This window comes from Ovis aries, chromosome 9, assembly GCF_016772045.2.
Source record: "Ovis aries strain OAR_USU_Benz2616 breed Rambouillet chromosome 9, ARS-UI_Ramb_v3.0, whole genome shotgun sequence".
Classification (NCBI taxonomy): Eukaryota; Metazoa; Chordata; class Mammalia; order Artiodactyla; family Bovidae; genus Ovis; species Ovis aries.
In genome coordinates, this window is record NC_056062.1 from 32,229,988 (window position 1) to 32,245,260 (window position 15,273).

The 15,273-nt window shown below is 46.1% G+C and overlaps 1 protein-coding gene and 1 long non-coding RNA gene across 9 annotated transcripts in view; both read right to left on the reverse strand.

The window, feature by feature from the left end:
• LOC121820333 (uncharacterized) overlaps positions 1-768 on the reverse strand; it is a 37,160-nt gene extending 36,392 nt beyond the window's left edge. Inside the window, exon 1 of the long non-coding RNA XR_006060820.2 lies at positions 747-768. This is a non-coding gene — a long non-coding RNA (uncharacterized LOC121820333). The remainder of the gene's footprint in view (positions 1-746) is intronic.
• The window catches only part of SPIDR (scaffold protein involved in DNA repair), a 285,222-nt gene that overhangs the window by 87,607 nt on the left and 182,342 nt on the right, over positions 1-15,273 (reverse strand). For all 8 annotated transcript variants that reach the window (XM_060393383.1, XM_060393381.1, XM_012183635.5 and 5 more), the window contains 2 exons: positions 8,669-8,864; positions 7,061-7,290 (listed from right to left, as the gene is read on the reverse strand). In XM_060393383.1, coding sequence (XP_060249366.1) covers positions 7,061-7,290; positions 8,669-8,864 — 426 coding nt within the window. The remainder of the gene's footprint in view (positions 1-7,060; positions 7,291-8,668; positions 8,865-15,273) is intronic.

A 15,273-nucleotide genomic window follows, 5' to 3' on the forward strand; every position in this document is an offset into this window, starting at 1 on the left:
CTGCACTCTAGTTCTCTTGTGCCATTGAATGCTGAGCATTCTCATTCCCTCAAGACCTTGCTATCAAAACCTGTTCACGCTCCTTGCATCCCACCCTCTTCCATGCCCAGGGAGCTAGCTTCCACCGTCCTCCTACCCCCTCGGCAACTCCTGTGCGTAAGTCACCCAGGAACTTCACTTGGTGTCATCTGTCACCTTGTCAGGCATCTCTGCAGCATCAGATCAGCTGCCCTCTATCACCCGAGGCACTGCCCCATGATGCAGTCCTGCCACAACCAGCCCTTCCCCTCCAGGCTCCTCTGTGCTCCCTTGTCTGCCCATCCTCCAGTGCTGCAGAACCTGGAATCTTAAAGCCAGTGTTTTCCTTCCTTGGTGTCTACCATGTCCCCAGTGTGCTCGCATCCACTGCCCTGGCTTTAGACAGCCTCTGCCTGTGATGGAACAGCTCTGAAGGTGTTAAGGCAGGAGGGCCGACAGCATCTTGCTCTCTCTCCAGGCCCTAGGACCTCTGGAATCTGGCACCATGGACAAACGTACTCTTCAATTAGCCACACATGAATGCACATACAAATACACAGACTGGCAAGCTGGAGGCTAAAAATCCCTCAATACTGACCTCCAAGCTAACGTCTTCCCTGACTGTTCACCTGACACCCTTTCCTGGATGCCTCAAAGGAATCTCAAACTGAACAGGCCCCAGATTGAATCTGCCTGAGAAGTACTCTTTCTATTTCCTTCTGCCTTACCACTCCCAACCCTCCATCCAGTCACGCGCACATGAGAAGTGTCTCCATTTCCCTGCGGCATGGTGTGAGATGGGAGCCTGGTCTGTGCTGGGCCCGGCAGGAGCTTCCTCAGGGCCTCTCTGCTTCCACTGGGGCCGTGCTCCACGCCCTCTCATTCCCAAACCATTTCCGTCCCACAGCTGACGTGTCTGTTGGACAGGCACACCCATGGCCCACACTCGCTTGCCACTCTGCCACCTCCTTCCTGTTTGGAGCTCTCGAAGGCCCCCCACACCCCCGCCTCCATGGGTACTTCTCTTTCATCTCTTTTTCACCCAACATCCTCTGAGCTTTCCAGTGTCACTTAAGTAGCACTGCCTCAGAACACGGCCCTTCGATCCCCAAACTAAGTTCTGTCGACTCACTGTCTCTCAGAGTATCCCATTTGTTCTCACCAAGCCCTGAGCACAACTTAAAATCATAAATGTCTTTGCTTTCAATTGGTTTATGTGGGACTCCCTCACCAGACAATGCTCCGTGAGCATAGGACAATGCCTGGTTTTGTCAACTATGTAGAACCAGAACCCAACCCAGGACCAGAGGAAGTGAAAAGAGGAAGAAATGTAAGCCAAGAAACTTAAGTAAGGGTCAAAAGATGAAAAGAGAATAAAACGTCAAAGTAGAGAGAAAGGAAAATGTTTTTCTTTCCTGAGTTCAGTTCAATGAATTTCCATGAAACTAAAATGCAACTTATGGAGAAGGAAATGGCAACCCACTCCAGCATTCTTGCCTGGAGAATCCCATGGACAGAGGAACCTGGGGGGCTACTGTCCCTGAGGTCACAGAGAGTTGGACATGACTGAGCAAAACACATTAGTTCAGTTCAGTTACTCATTGTGTCTGACTCTTTGTGACTCCACGGACTGCAGTATGCCAGGCTTCCTTGTCCATCACCAACTCCCAGAGCTTGCTCAAACTCATGTCCATCGAGTCAGTGATGCCATCCAACCATCTCATCCTCTGTCATCCCCTTCTCCTCCTGCCCTCAATGTTTCCCAGTATCAGGGTCTTTTCCAGTGAGTTAGTTCTTCCCATGAGGTGGCCAAAGTATTGGAGATTCAGCTTCAGCATCAGTCCTTCCAATGAATATTCAGGACTGACTTCCTTTTAAGATTGGCTGTTTTGATCTCCTTAGACTCTGAAGAGTCTTCTCCAACACCACAGTTCAAAAGCATCAATTCTTCTGCGCTCACCTTTCTTTACGGTCCAACTCTTACACCCATACATGACTACTGGAAAAACCATAGCTTTGACTAGATTGACTTTCGTTGGCAGAGTACTGTCTCTGCTTTTTAATATGCTGTCTAGGTTGGTCACAGCTTTTCTCCAAGGAGCATCCTTTAATTTCATGGCTGCAGTCACCATCTGCAGTGATTTTTGGAGCCCCCAGAAAGAAAGTCTGTCACTGTTTCCATTGTTTCCCCATCTATTCGCCATGAAGTGATGGGACTGGATGCCATGATCTTCATTTTTTGAATGCTGAGTTTTAAGCCAGTTTTTTACTTTCCTCTTTCACTTTCAAATCAAGAGGCTCTTTAGTTCTTCTTCACTTTCTGCCATAAGGGTGGTATTATCTGCATATCTGAGGTTACTGATATTTCTCCCGGCAATCTTGATTCCAGTTTGTGCTTCATCCAGTCCAGCATTTCACATGATATACTCTGCATAGAAGTTAAACAAGCAGGGTGACAATATACAGCCTTAATGTACTCCTTCCCCAATTTGGAACCAGTGTGTTGTTCTGTGTCTGGTTCTAACTGTTGCTTCTTGACCTGCATACAGATTTCTTAGGAGGCAGGTCAGGTGGTCTGTATTCCCATCTCTTTAAGAATTTTCCACAGTTTGTTGTGATCCACGCAGTCAAAGGCTTTGATGTAGTCAATAAAGCAAAAGTAGATGTTTTTCTGGAACTCGCTTGCTTTTTTGATGATCCAACAGATGTTGGCAATTTGATCTCTGGTTCCTCTGTCTTTTCTAAATCCAGCTTGAACCACTGGAAGTTCATGGTTCCCATACTGTTGAAGGCTGGCTTGGAGAATTTTGAGCATTATTTTGCTAGCATGTGAGATGAGTGCAATTGTGTGATAAAGTGAACATTATTTGGCATTGCCTTTCGTTGGGATTGGAATGAAAACTGACCTTTTCCAGTCCTGTTGCCACTGCTGAGTTTTCCTAATTTGCTGGCATATTGAGTGCAGCACCTTCACAGCATCATCTTTTAGGATTTAAAACAGCACAACAGGAATTTCATCACCTCCACTAGCTTTGTTCATAGTGATGCTTCCTAAGACTCACCTGACTTCACATTCTAGGATGTCTGGCTCTAGGTGAGTGATCACACCATCATGGTTACCTGGGTCATGATGCTCTTTTTTTGTACAGATCTTCTGTGTATTCCTGCCACCTCTTCTTAGTATCTTCTGCCTCTATTAGGCCCATACCATTTCTGTCCTTTATTGTGCCCAACTTTGCATGTAATGTTCCCTTGGTATCTCCAGTTTTCTTGAAGAGATCTCTAGTCTTTCCCCTTTTATTGTTTTCCTCTATTTCTTTGCACTGATCAGTGAGGAAGGCTTTCTTATCTCTTGCTATTCTTTGGAACTCTGCATTCAAATGGGTATATCTTTCCTTTTCTCTTTTGCCTTTAGCTTCCCTTCTTTTCTCAGCTATTTGTAAGGCCTCGTCAAACAACCATTTTGCCTTTTTCCATTTCTTTTTATGGGGGGATGGTCTTGATCCCTGCCTCCTGTACAGTGTAACAAACCTCAGTCCATAATTCTTTGGGCACTCTGTCTATCAGATCTAATCCCCTGAAACACTTAAAGACGAAGGTCTGTTCCTCCAGGCTTTCGTCCAAATGCAAGACCATTGAGCAAGTTCTATGAATTCAATGCCCTCACGAAAGACTAATTCTCCCACAATAAATGTTTCTGCAGTGACAGGCTAGAAACAATGTGTGTCTCTGAGGGATAAAATTGTCTGTCCCTAAGTTAAGCATCTCAAGGAAAAAGGAAGTGATGGTTTCAAAAAAAGGGAGGAAGAAAGTCAATCACCACGGACAGGGAGTAGAGTGGTCTAGACGCCACTCTGCCAGGAGGGGGTTGTGGCAGGCAGCCCACTTCTGCGCTCTCTGCTGCCGTTCCCTCCAGTAGAAACTAGTGCTCCCCCAGGCTAAAAAGCCTGTGGTCTGATTAGTCATACGTTTACCTAGCACTCATCCAACATGCAGTGGGTCCAGGTAAAGGTGTGTTCTGGCTCTGAACAGACTTCCTGCTTACTGTTTAGGGAGTGCTTTGGGTCTGTCTTCTGTTACTTTTGATTGAATGATTTATAAAACTAAAGTTCATGTGGCTTACTCTGATATACAACACTTTGAGAAACCAAGTAGAAACGGTTTTTTTTGATAGCGTGAGTTAAAAGAAGTCATTCAGAAGAACAATGGACAGCAGACTTACATATGACATTTCTGAAATCTAACGTAAACTTTCGCTAATGTTTCACAGCTCAGAGGACAAATCTATCTGACCCTCTTCAGGACTGGCAGGCCTCAAATAAAATTCTCTTAATTCCAAAGGTGACAAAAATTGGGCTGTATGCCATCAGAAGCTAAGTTGTGACTGATCTCATAAAAGTGACATGGCTAGAGTGCTGGGAGCAGACAGACAAAACGCGGTCAAGGTGCCAAGTTAGACACAGAGTCATCACGGTGTTTCCTCAGGGGGGCATATGACCTGGTTGGGCAGGAGGGCAGAATCACTGTAGCAAGAGTCCCAGAAAACAGACTTGCTTCTGTTTATGCCCAGGCACAGGCCTCAATTTACTCTGACATGGCGATTTCTGGCTCTATGGAAACACGTGGTGCTCAGAGAAGACTTCAGTTCACTGCTGGAGAAGAGTTGCTGGGGAAAAGCAGGTGAGCTAACTCAGGGGAGTGGCCCTCACTGTTCAGTCTCCCTGCTATGTCCTCCGTGCTCGGGCCTCTGGACAAGACTAACTCCGTGCGCTGCACGGCTGCCTGAAGTTACCAGCAGGCAGGAAGTCACAGGCAGAAATCGCTGGTAGAAAAAAGCATTCCAGGCAACGCGCCTAAGTCTCCTGAGGGTGTCTCCCCTCGTATCGTGTTGCACATGCAGGTATGAAGGTCTACACCAGGACACATGCTGCTGAGTGACTCTCAAGGACATGCCTTATACACACCAGCAGAGAATTAGTAGAGGGCCAAGGGTCTTATTCCTTCTATATTAATTGGATTTGTAAACTGGAGAACCTGATCATTATTACAGCAAATGAATCTAGAAGAAACTAATAATGGATTATACAGTAAGACCTTTCTGTACCCCAAATACATCACAGAAGGCTTGTCTCCCAACCCAGGCCAAATGCTACGACCTCCATCCAGAAGGACCACTCTTCCTCAGGGTGCACAGTCTACTCAGGTCCCATGCCGGCTTTCCAGGGTGACTGGCCCCTGGTCATCTAGCATCTAAACAGAGCCTGCTTCCAAGTCAATATTCTTCTCTTTCTTTCAGGTCCAGTATTCTCTACAACCCTGTCATGTGGGGATTCTATATCTCATGATGGTTTTCCTTCATCCACGTATAACTGTCAGCAAGTCAATCTCTGAGGCCCAGTGTTCTCATCTGTGAAATGGGTTACCGTCCTCCAGCCTCTGTTTACAATCTCACATGTGCTACAAGAAGTCTCCATGCCCACTGATACATATTCATTACATCTGATTAACTTGGTGTTGCTTTCTTATTTCTGAGCTTTACGCCTGCCCTGCCTTCAATCCTCTGTGAGCACAGCCTCAGTTGGTACCAGGCGTGAGCAGTGCTCTGCGGGCCTCAGGATCTCCTCCTCAGAGCCCAGCATGGTCACAGACCACAGAAGAAGCCAAGCAAGACAAAACCTTTGTCTGATCTGTAACTGTCTCAGGTAATTCTGTTTAGAAGGACACAATTTTAAGTCTAGCACAAAACTGGTCAACAGCTACAAGTATGTTAAAGACCTAAAGACGGATATTCAGGTTTCACACATACATTTTCCAAACAGAATAAAAATAAACTTTTCTATAATTCCACAAGAAATATTCTGTAACTCTCCACCTGAAAGGACGGTGAAATTCATGGTCCTTCAAAGTAAGCTGCAGTCCACTGGAAGGCGACTGACAGGTAACAGAGTCGTGCTTCCTGCCGCTCCTTCCCAATAACATCAGAAGGCACCGTAAGGACAGGATGCCTGTGACTTGTTATTTCTTCAGTATGTGTTTCTCTAACAGCAGAGGCACAAAATGATCGACTGTCAGATAAACTGGCATCTATGCTTTTAATTTCTATTCTTCTGTAAATCTGTCTTACTGCTTTGAGGGCAATTTAACATAGAAAGATAACCTCAGAAGGGTCTGACAAGGATAAAGAAACTCTTACTCAACCATGTGTCTACAGCTATCTGAAAACACACAACCAGGAAGAGTCTAAGTGTGAGTAGAAAGATGCCACTCCCAATGTCTGCTGGAGTGAAGCACTGTGAATCACAGGTCTACCCTTGCTCCCACAGCTGTTGAGTTAGGCAGGGCACCAAGGCAGCCACTACCCACAGGGGGCTACCTAAAATGACTTAATTAAACTTCAGTGAAATTATAAATGTAGTTTGCTCAGCCCCAGCAGCTGTACTTCCTGCGTGGTCAGTGGCTGCCGCACGGGCGAAGGCAGTGAGCAGCATCCATACCACTCACAGGACCTGTGGCAACACCGAAGCGGACTCAAAAGCCCCATCTGAGAGCCACAGACTCACCAGCTGCCATTTCTTTATCCTGGTTTCCAAGACATAAAACTTGACAGCTATTGCCATGGTCTCTTCAACCTTGCCTTGGCTCTTTCAGAGCAATACCAATCATGCTTGTATGACTTTCAGTAGCATGAACTATCAAAGGTAAAAGTAAATGTGACTAACTTTTCTACTAGGTCTATTTAGATAAACTGGAGAAGGGAATGGCAACCCACTCCAGTATTCTTGCCTGGAAAATTCCATGGACAGAGAAGCCTGGCAGGCTATAGTGCACGGGGTCACAAAGAGTTGGCCACAACTGAGTGACTGAGCACATTTAGATAATTATACATGGACAAAATCCTCTGTCATACCAGGTGTTCCAAATTTTGATGTAAGAGAAAATCAACCAAAGAAACACCACCCTTGTGCATGGCGATGAAACTGCTGAGAAGAGCTTCCCCTCTGTGCAGATGAGTGTGGGCCCGGCACCCATGTCCGTCACTCACCGTGCTCTGGGTGGGGCTGTGCTGTCTGCCTGCTGGCCTCTGCAGGGCAGGGAGTACACTCTCTGCACCACCACTCGCACGCCCACTCCCGTCCAGGCAGCAGCTCCGTGGCTCTCAACTGCATCCAGCAGAGAATCCCTCAGGGGAGCTCGGCTGGGGACGCATGGCTCTGCTTGTTCGGGATGGAGGGTCCGGTCTGTGCCCACTGCAGTGTGACGATCACACAGAACCTGATGAGACATGCAAAAGGAACACTTGCAGGCTGACTCACGAGGGCATGCACCATACCGAATGTGGCAGCCGGCGTGGCTGCAGGACCCTCAAGGAATGACAGGGACAAATGCAGAGCCGCAGCTCAGGGCTCCCATCCGCGGGCCACCTGAGTGGCCATGGCGAGCTGAGGCGCACAGACCACCTCGGGGGCTTGAGGACATGCAGAAAGGACTCCTATTAAAATACCTCATGCAATTTTAAAAGTTTTCTTCTATGAGGTAACAATCTCAAAGCACAAAGTACAAAACAAAATGAAAGAAGGACCAGGGTTACTGTGAAGTGCCAGCACTCTGCACACTCCAGTGAGCCATAGGAGTCGCCTCAACAGTCCTGGAAAACACCTTCACAAGAGGACAGCGCCTCTAGAAGACTCTGTGCCCCCTGCATCCCGGCACTGTTCTCTACATCCTGTGCTTGCGTAACAACCATGTGACCCTCACAACCCAAGGAGGCAGGCTGCAGTCACCACTGTTACACAGACAGGCATGCTGAGACAGGAGCCGAGAATCCTGCCCAAGACTGCCAGCAGGAAGCGGCTGAGGCAGGACCCAAACTCGGCTCTGAGGTCCACAGTCCGCACTCTCGACACTAAGCTCTCTGGCAGCTACCCTGGGGCAGGTGGCAGACACAGACACATCTCATGAATTTAACATCACACACCTGTTTGAAACTGTATGTTAAAGCAGTAATGCACTTTGGGCCATATACTGTACATCTGTTAAATTTATTAAAGGGAGATTTCACATAATTCCCTCCAGACACATTTTCTGATAGTCTAAGGGAGGCCCTGCTTGATTCCACACATACAAAGCAGGATGAAAGTCCATTTGCTTTTCTTTCTGGTTTCCCCTCATGTGGTCACCCTCAACATACCCCTAAGCGCTGATGCAGGGAGCCAGGCAACCCTGAGGTAGCTGCGCTGGAGTCAGACACTTGGAGCCCACAGCACCCCAGGAGTGTCCTCTTGCCCACCCCAAGTGTGGCTTAGCGCTCCCCAAGTTCATCATCATGGGTAGTCATGGCTCAGGGTCACTAACATTCCAAAAAGCAATCTCCAGTGTGTAACCTCAAGTTTACGCAACTCTTTATCCCCAGGGCAACAAACATCATGGAGAAGAAAAAGATGATTTTTTAAAATAAATAAAAGAGGCTTAAGTAAGCTCTTAGGCAGTTATGAGAACAGAAAAAAAACTCAAATTTTAATAAATTAGAGTAAATATGACGTATATGTGTGTTGAATACTTGAAGAAGACCAAAGGAAAACACTTCTATAAATACCCGGCCTTTAAATGCAGTATTATTACAAAGCGAAAATTTCTAAGTTGAGGAGTTTACCTTGCTTTCGGGTGAGCTATCGGTTAGGCTCTTAAACTGGAACACCTGAGCCAGAGTGCTGCTCCTCCTCGGACAGGGCATGTCACACTCATGCCCATCACGTGATGCTTCTGAATCTTCTTTGGCAACAGCTTTCTGACAAAAGTAAGTATTCAGAATAACAGGGCAACTTCCACCTGGGATAATAAGCTTTTGCCTGGAAAGGGAAAGATATGCAAATAAAAATTTATTTGCAATGCTGGATTCCTCTTACTTTCTTGCTAAATTTTGAGTACGAAGGGCAATAGCGTGCTCGCTACGGACACCACAAGCCAGCCCCAGGGACAGCGCCCTGGCCTCTGCTGCTCGGAGCAGATCCTGCCTCGGGAGTCAGGGTGGAGGAGGTGACCACCCCTGCCAGTGGGAGCTGCTGCAGGGTAGCCTCAGGACCCCTCAGGGGCCTCAGGGGCAGGTACCAGAGGTGAGGGGCACAGAGCTGCCTGATACGGAAGGGAACATTACAACAAGACCGCTCGCCTCTTTCAGAGAAGAAGCGTCAGACACCAAAGGAACTCCACCTTCACTCCAAACAGATACAGTCACTGCAGTGGCTCACATTTGAGCAGAAACAGGACAAGGTTCTCTCGGTGCCTCTCAGACCTCTAAGGCTTATTCCTCACACAGGAGGAGCTGCTTAACATTAAGGGAGACTTAGGACCTCCACTCCCAGGAAGATGAAGGAGATACACTTTCCCCTTTTTCTCCCCCTAGACACAAGGAATGCCTGATGCTGCACAGAAACAAAATGAGAGGATGCTGAAAGGGGAGAGAGAGGAGCAGACAAAAACACCCTCAAAAGCTCACTTTCTCCGACTGAAGGACAAGGAAGGGGCAGCCCAGTGAGACAGAAAAGGTTCAGCAGCTTCCTTTTAGGCAAACATCACAGAAAAACTGTGACCCATGGCCACACATACCAGCCAAGGGCGAGAGGAGCCCACACATGGCCCTCGACAGGCTGCCGTGGGGAGTCCCTGCAGCCCAGTGGGGCTGCCCACACCGCCATCACAGGGGAGATGCCTGACGCCCAGAACCAAGTCTCAGCTCCAGCCCACTTAGTGTCAGAGGAGACCCAGCAGTGCCAGGGCTTCCCCACAACCCAGTCTCCCACCACTGTCCACTGCGGTCAGCAGGGGCCATGTTGGGGGCAGGGACGAGGGGTATCCTGACGTCTCCCTCCGCCGGGTAAAGGGTACCCCCCAACCCCCACTTCTCTTCTCAGAGCAGTCTCAGACAAAGCCAGCTAAAACTGGCTTAAATAAGATCCAGGACCTCATAATGCCTAACATGCACAGTTAACGTCTGAAATCACTTGTTACACAAAGACTGAGGCCAGGAGGAGAAGGGGGCAACAGCGGATGAGACGGTTGGATGGCATCACCGACTCGACGGACATGAGTGTGAGCAAGCTCCAGGAGATGCTGAAGGACAGGGAAGCCTGGCGTGTTGCAGTCCATGGGGTCGCAAAAGGTCAGCCACGACTGAGGGACTGAACAACAAGGTTTGTAAAAGCTCACTTGGTAAACCACGTGACAACCAACAACAGCAGTGAACACCAACATGAGGCTGGGCCTGCATGGATTCTTCCGTCAAGGAATATGAAGAATGTGATGTGTTTACTTTCCAGTCCTCTCTCAGGACCTCCCTGACGAGGCAGCGGCGGTGGTGGGCCAGGCTGCCATGCGGGTAGTCACACACAGGGACACACACAGAATCCTAGGGTGTGGAGCCAAGCACCAGGGTTTCGACTGAAGCTCACTTTAGAAAAGAAAGAGAGAGAACCCTGTATATTCAAATAGAAACAGTCATTTGTCAGAATGTTTGCTTTCAAGAAGAACCATTTCCATTGTTCTTTACTGAGTCTGTTATGAACAGAATTCAGGTAAACAGGGAAAAATAGACTGTTTTTTTAATGTCACCAAGGGCACAGGAGGAAAACCAAGTGATACCTCTTTTCATTTTCCAGTGCTTGTCAACCCTGCCAAAGTATGAAATATCCCATTAGCGGCTCAGAACAAACAGTATTTCTTTCACATCACAAATAAGATCAATGTGCCTATTTACTGTCTAGGAAGAAGGTATCCAAATCTGATGGGTGGCAAAGACAACTGCTGGGATTAATGCTGTGACCTAAAGAAAACAAAGACAAACAGAAGGAATTTCCTTACTTTTTTCCTTCTCTCTTTTAATGGCTAGTTAGCTAAGAGTCAGATTGAGAACTGTAGTTGTCAGAAAAACATAAGCCTAGTCTTAATCTACTTTCCACTGAAGACATACCTGGTACCAGTAATCAATTCTGTTTACAATTTCATCCCAACTGGAAGCTCCAGTACAGAGCTGGCTGGTGTAAGCGTCTCCCACCACCACGTGGGACAGGCCGAGGGGAAGAGAGCCCACAGGGGACAGACACCAAGGGAAGCCCTGAGAGAAGCAGAACCACGCCGGTGCTGCCGGAACCCAGGCTTCTGAGGGGAGACAGGCATGGGGCTCTCCAAGTAATTAATCATCTACAGATTGTTATCCCTGTGAGAGGTCTTGTCTGGTTGGTTCACCCATCATTATTTCATACAAATAAAAATGTTTTTCAAATGGATGTTGCCCCTTTTTCTAGCTTCTGTGGTAAAAGCACCTCTTCTCTCTGTACTCACTAGTGCTTTTCAAAATGTTTATGCTGGCCTCTACAACTAAACCCCTCAAATCCTAGAATAGATCATCTGTCTCTTCTTTATCTTTGTTTCTGAGTGCCAGACAGTACCTGACATGTGTAAGGGACTCAATAAATGCTTCCTAAATTAATGGAACCAAAACCACTTTATTACTACTCATCAGATGTGTTTATAAAGAAATAAGCGCGCCTTCTGAACAGATAAGCCAGACCTTTCACAGCTGTGTCCACATTCTTTAGAAGAGGAATCTGGCTGCAGCACACACTTCACATCAGGCTGTGGAAGAATAGAAGGTCGGAGGGGACATGTGCAGGCACAGAGCTTCAGTGCACAGCACACGATGGCTTGGGAGGCGGGAGGAAAGACATGGTTTGGATTCTAAGAAGCCTGGGTTTAAATCCTGGCTTTGCTACTCACTAGCTGTGTGAATGTGGGCAAATGTAACTGATGACTCAGTTTGTATAACAGGGGAGCATGAACAGTAGCTATAAGCAGTGCAGAGATTTCTTCAAGGATGAAGTAACAGCATGGTGTGGAGTTCTGGGAGCAGCTTTGCACAAATAGATGGAGGCTGCCAGTACTGCTGCTCCTCCAAGAATTACATCTTCAGTCACTTGACAGTAGTCACTGTCTCTTGTTTAGCAAAAACTAGGGTAATTCAGTGTTATTTGCCTGTGGCCCATCTTCTTTCTCCTCCTAAAGGTCAGAGAGAAGTCTATGTCATGAGCAGAAAATACTACTCCCCTGCTGCCTCCATGTGCTCATGTGCACGAAGACGCCTGTGTCGCTCCTCCTCTGGCTGGATTCTGCTCTGGGTGCTACTGCACTGGCCACACTCTCATTCAGCCCTCTTCACAACGAGGAGGCCTGTCTGCATTTCCAGAGGAGGTACGATAACAACTGTGTCCACAGCAAGGGTCCACGACAGGGCTGAAACACAAGCCAACGGCTTTAAAGCCAGTCTGTTCTCTTTCCTGGTGGGAGGATGGGACCCACCACTGAATATGGCCAGAAAGGTCCCGCACCATTCCCGGAAGGACAGTGCACGGGACAGGAAGTGGCACGGTCGCCAGGCAGGGGCCAATGTACAGGTCAGCGGAGCCACTGGGACAGTGTGAGACACTGGGGGCGGGGGGGCCCGTCTGACAAGCTGCCACACAGGGATGTAAAAGCAGATGCACAAAGGTCTCTGGTGACAACAGAACCTCAGAGCCGCTTTCTACACCTGTGCCTGGGAGGCAGCCGTGGTGGCAAACAGATTTCAAATAAAATGAAAGAAAACAAAATCTACAGTACAGATCCCAAGGTGCAGGAGCCACGTGTCCAGTCTGCAATGTGGTCAATACCATACTGGGCAGCACAGATCACTGCACAGAGTTCCATGCAGCTATCGGAGAACTTCATTCTCCAGACAGAAAATAAACCACATTCCATTCACTTGGTAAGCCCTTTTTCATTGATCAGCTTGTTGGATTTGAAAAGGCTATTGTACCTCTTGACTTCTGAGCCACAGCACAAGCTCAGGCCCATCTGGCCCCTCCCCCAGACACCAGCATATGAATCCCTGCGTGAAACCCAAGTTGGCAACAAGACAGTGTTAGCAGTGTTTTCATGAATTTTTAAAAACAGCAAAATATCCTGCCCACATTTTCAATTATTCAAAGAGTGAACGGGCACTCCTCCTCTCACCAAAAATCAGATGTATTCTAAAAAATTTAAAACCTTAGTCCTAGGAAATATCTCTAAACTGAAGAATCAAACCAATTTAAGAAACAGTAAGTTTTGCTCCCTTTATTTTCAACTTCTTATTTGACAAGATTTATCACCTGGTTCAAATATGTTTCTTTTACCTTCCTATCCAAATAACACCCACATTTCCTAAAAAACTGATAAAAACACTGAAGTAGAACACATTTATAACTGTGTGTTATTTTAAATTCCCAGAGTAGACATTAATCCCCTTTTAATCCAAATAAAGACATCACTGACAAACAGTTTATTCCATTCTAAAGTGGACAGCAAAATACATTAAAGATGAATTCATGGAAGAATATAAAATGTAAGACAGACTTTCTCTATAAACCAGAAGCCTAATTCTCCACACCAACATAAGTTTCTTCCTCTGTAAACCAGAAGCCTAATTCTCCACACTAACATAAGTTTCTGGCCATATCCTTTCATAGGCACAGGTCACTGGAAATTCCAGTTTACAGAAAGAACCACCACTTTTCTGGCAGTACGTGTAAACTTTATTTTCAAGGCACAAATCCCACACTTATTCAATAACAAAAATTCTGTCAAAACACAACAGAAAATGCAGAAAAAAAGAAGAAAGCAGGAAAAGCATGGTCTGATGTCAGACTGACCTCGGTTTAAATTCTAGCTATGCTACATGCTGCCAATTTTATCTTCATTAAATTACTTAGATTTTTCTCAACTTTAACTTTTTCATAATTAAAATGGGGATCATGCGTACTTAATGTTGTTACTGTGAGACTAACTGCATATGTTCCAATATACAAGCCAAAGACAGAGACGAGTGCATACCAGGCTTGGCATACATACTGGCTACTAATTAAAATAGTACCTAATATAGCAGCTATTTAAAAAATCTCTAGAGGTTAACAGTATTTGCAGTGTAAGACAGGAAACCTTTAAAAAATTTAGTTTCCTCTGGGTTCATGCTAGTGTATGTATTTCTATATACAACTGGGTAATTAAAGGCCTTAAAAATGTTCATACATTTTTATTTAACAAAGTCATTGTTAAGAATCTATGCCAATGAAATAATCAGAGATGTGGAGGAAAAACACGCAAAAAAACATTAATCATACTCATATATTATAGTGAAATACAGCAAAGAAGCTAACTTTCTAATAAAAAGTAGAAAAATAACGAAACAACTATACAAATGATAGCATAAAGAATCCTAATTAAAGAAAAAGTAGGGGTCTTCCCTGGGGGCTCAGTAGTAAAGAATCCATCTGCCAATCAATGCAGGAGACACAGGTGGATTCCTGGTCCAGGAAGATCCCACATGCCACAGGGCAACTAAGCCGGTGCACCGCAACTACTGAGCCCGTGCTCCAGAGCCCGGGAGCCGCAAGGGCTGAGCCCACCTGCTGCAACTCCTGAAGCCCCAGAGCCCGAGCTCCGTAACAAGACCAGCTACCGCAATGAGAAGCCCGGGCACAGCAACAAGGAGTAGCCTGCTGTGGGTACTACCACCGTGGGTGACAACTGTTATATTGTTGAATTAGAGAAACAGACTCAGGCTTGTATGAACTATAAGATTCCCAGATAGTAAGGCTACATATTATTTTTATAATATTCTTACAAGGAGGAAGTGCACAAGGATGCACTGCACCAGAAAACTAAGCAACTTATCCTTAAATAAAAGGATTACACACCAATAAGTTTGAATGCTCTTCTTTGTATTATTGTGTCTTTTTTTCCTACAATAAAAATGTATTCTTTAACAGATATAAATAAGCACTTGAATCAACCTTTTACTTAACAATAAACTGCCTCATTACTTGAATAAACTAAGCAATAACCACTTCCTGTGAGTAACTCTCAAATGAGTCCAAACTGACCCAACTAGTAAGAGTTAACATGCTCCTTATCCCATCTCTTCCTCAGCACCTCAGTTCTATTGTCTGTCTACCTATCTCAGATTTGTGCCACAACAGCACCACCTTTAAAGAGTACTCAGAAAGTATAATACCATCTTTCAGCCACTTTGCTTCATTAAAGCATATTCCACCAGGTTACATAGCACAGTGCTGTGGCTGGACTTCCTACAGCTGTGGTCTCTGCGTAAAGGATTCTCCCTGCTCTATTCAGTTCTGTTTCTTGAAAATCAGAAATAGCCATCTTTATAACAAGACCTAAATTTATGCA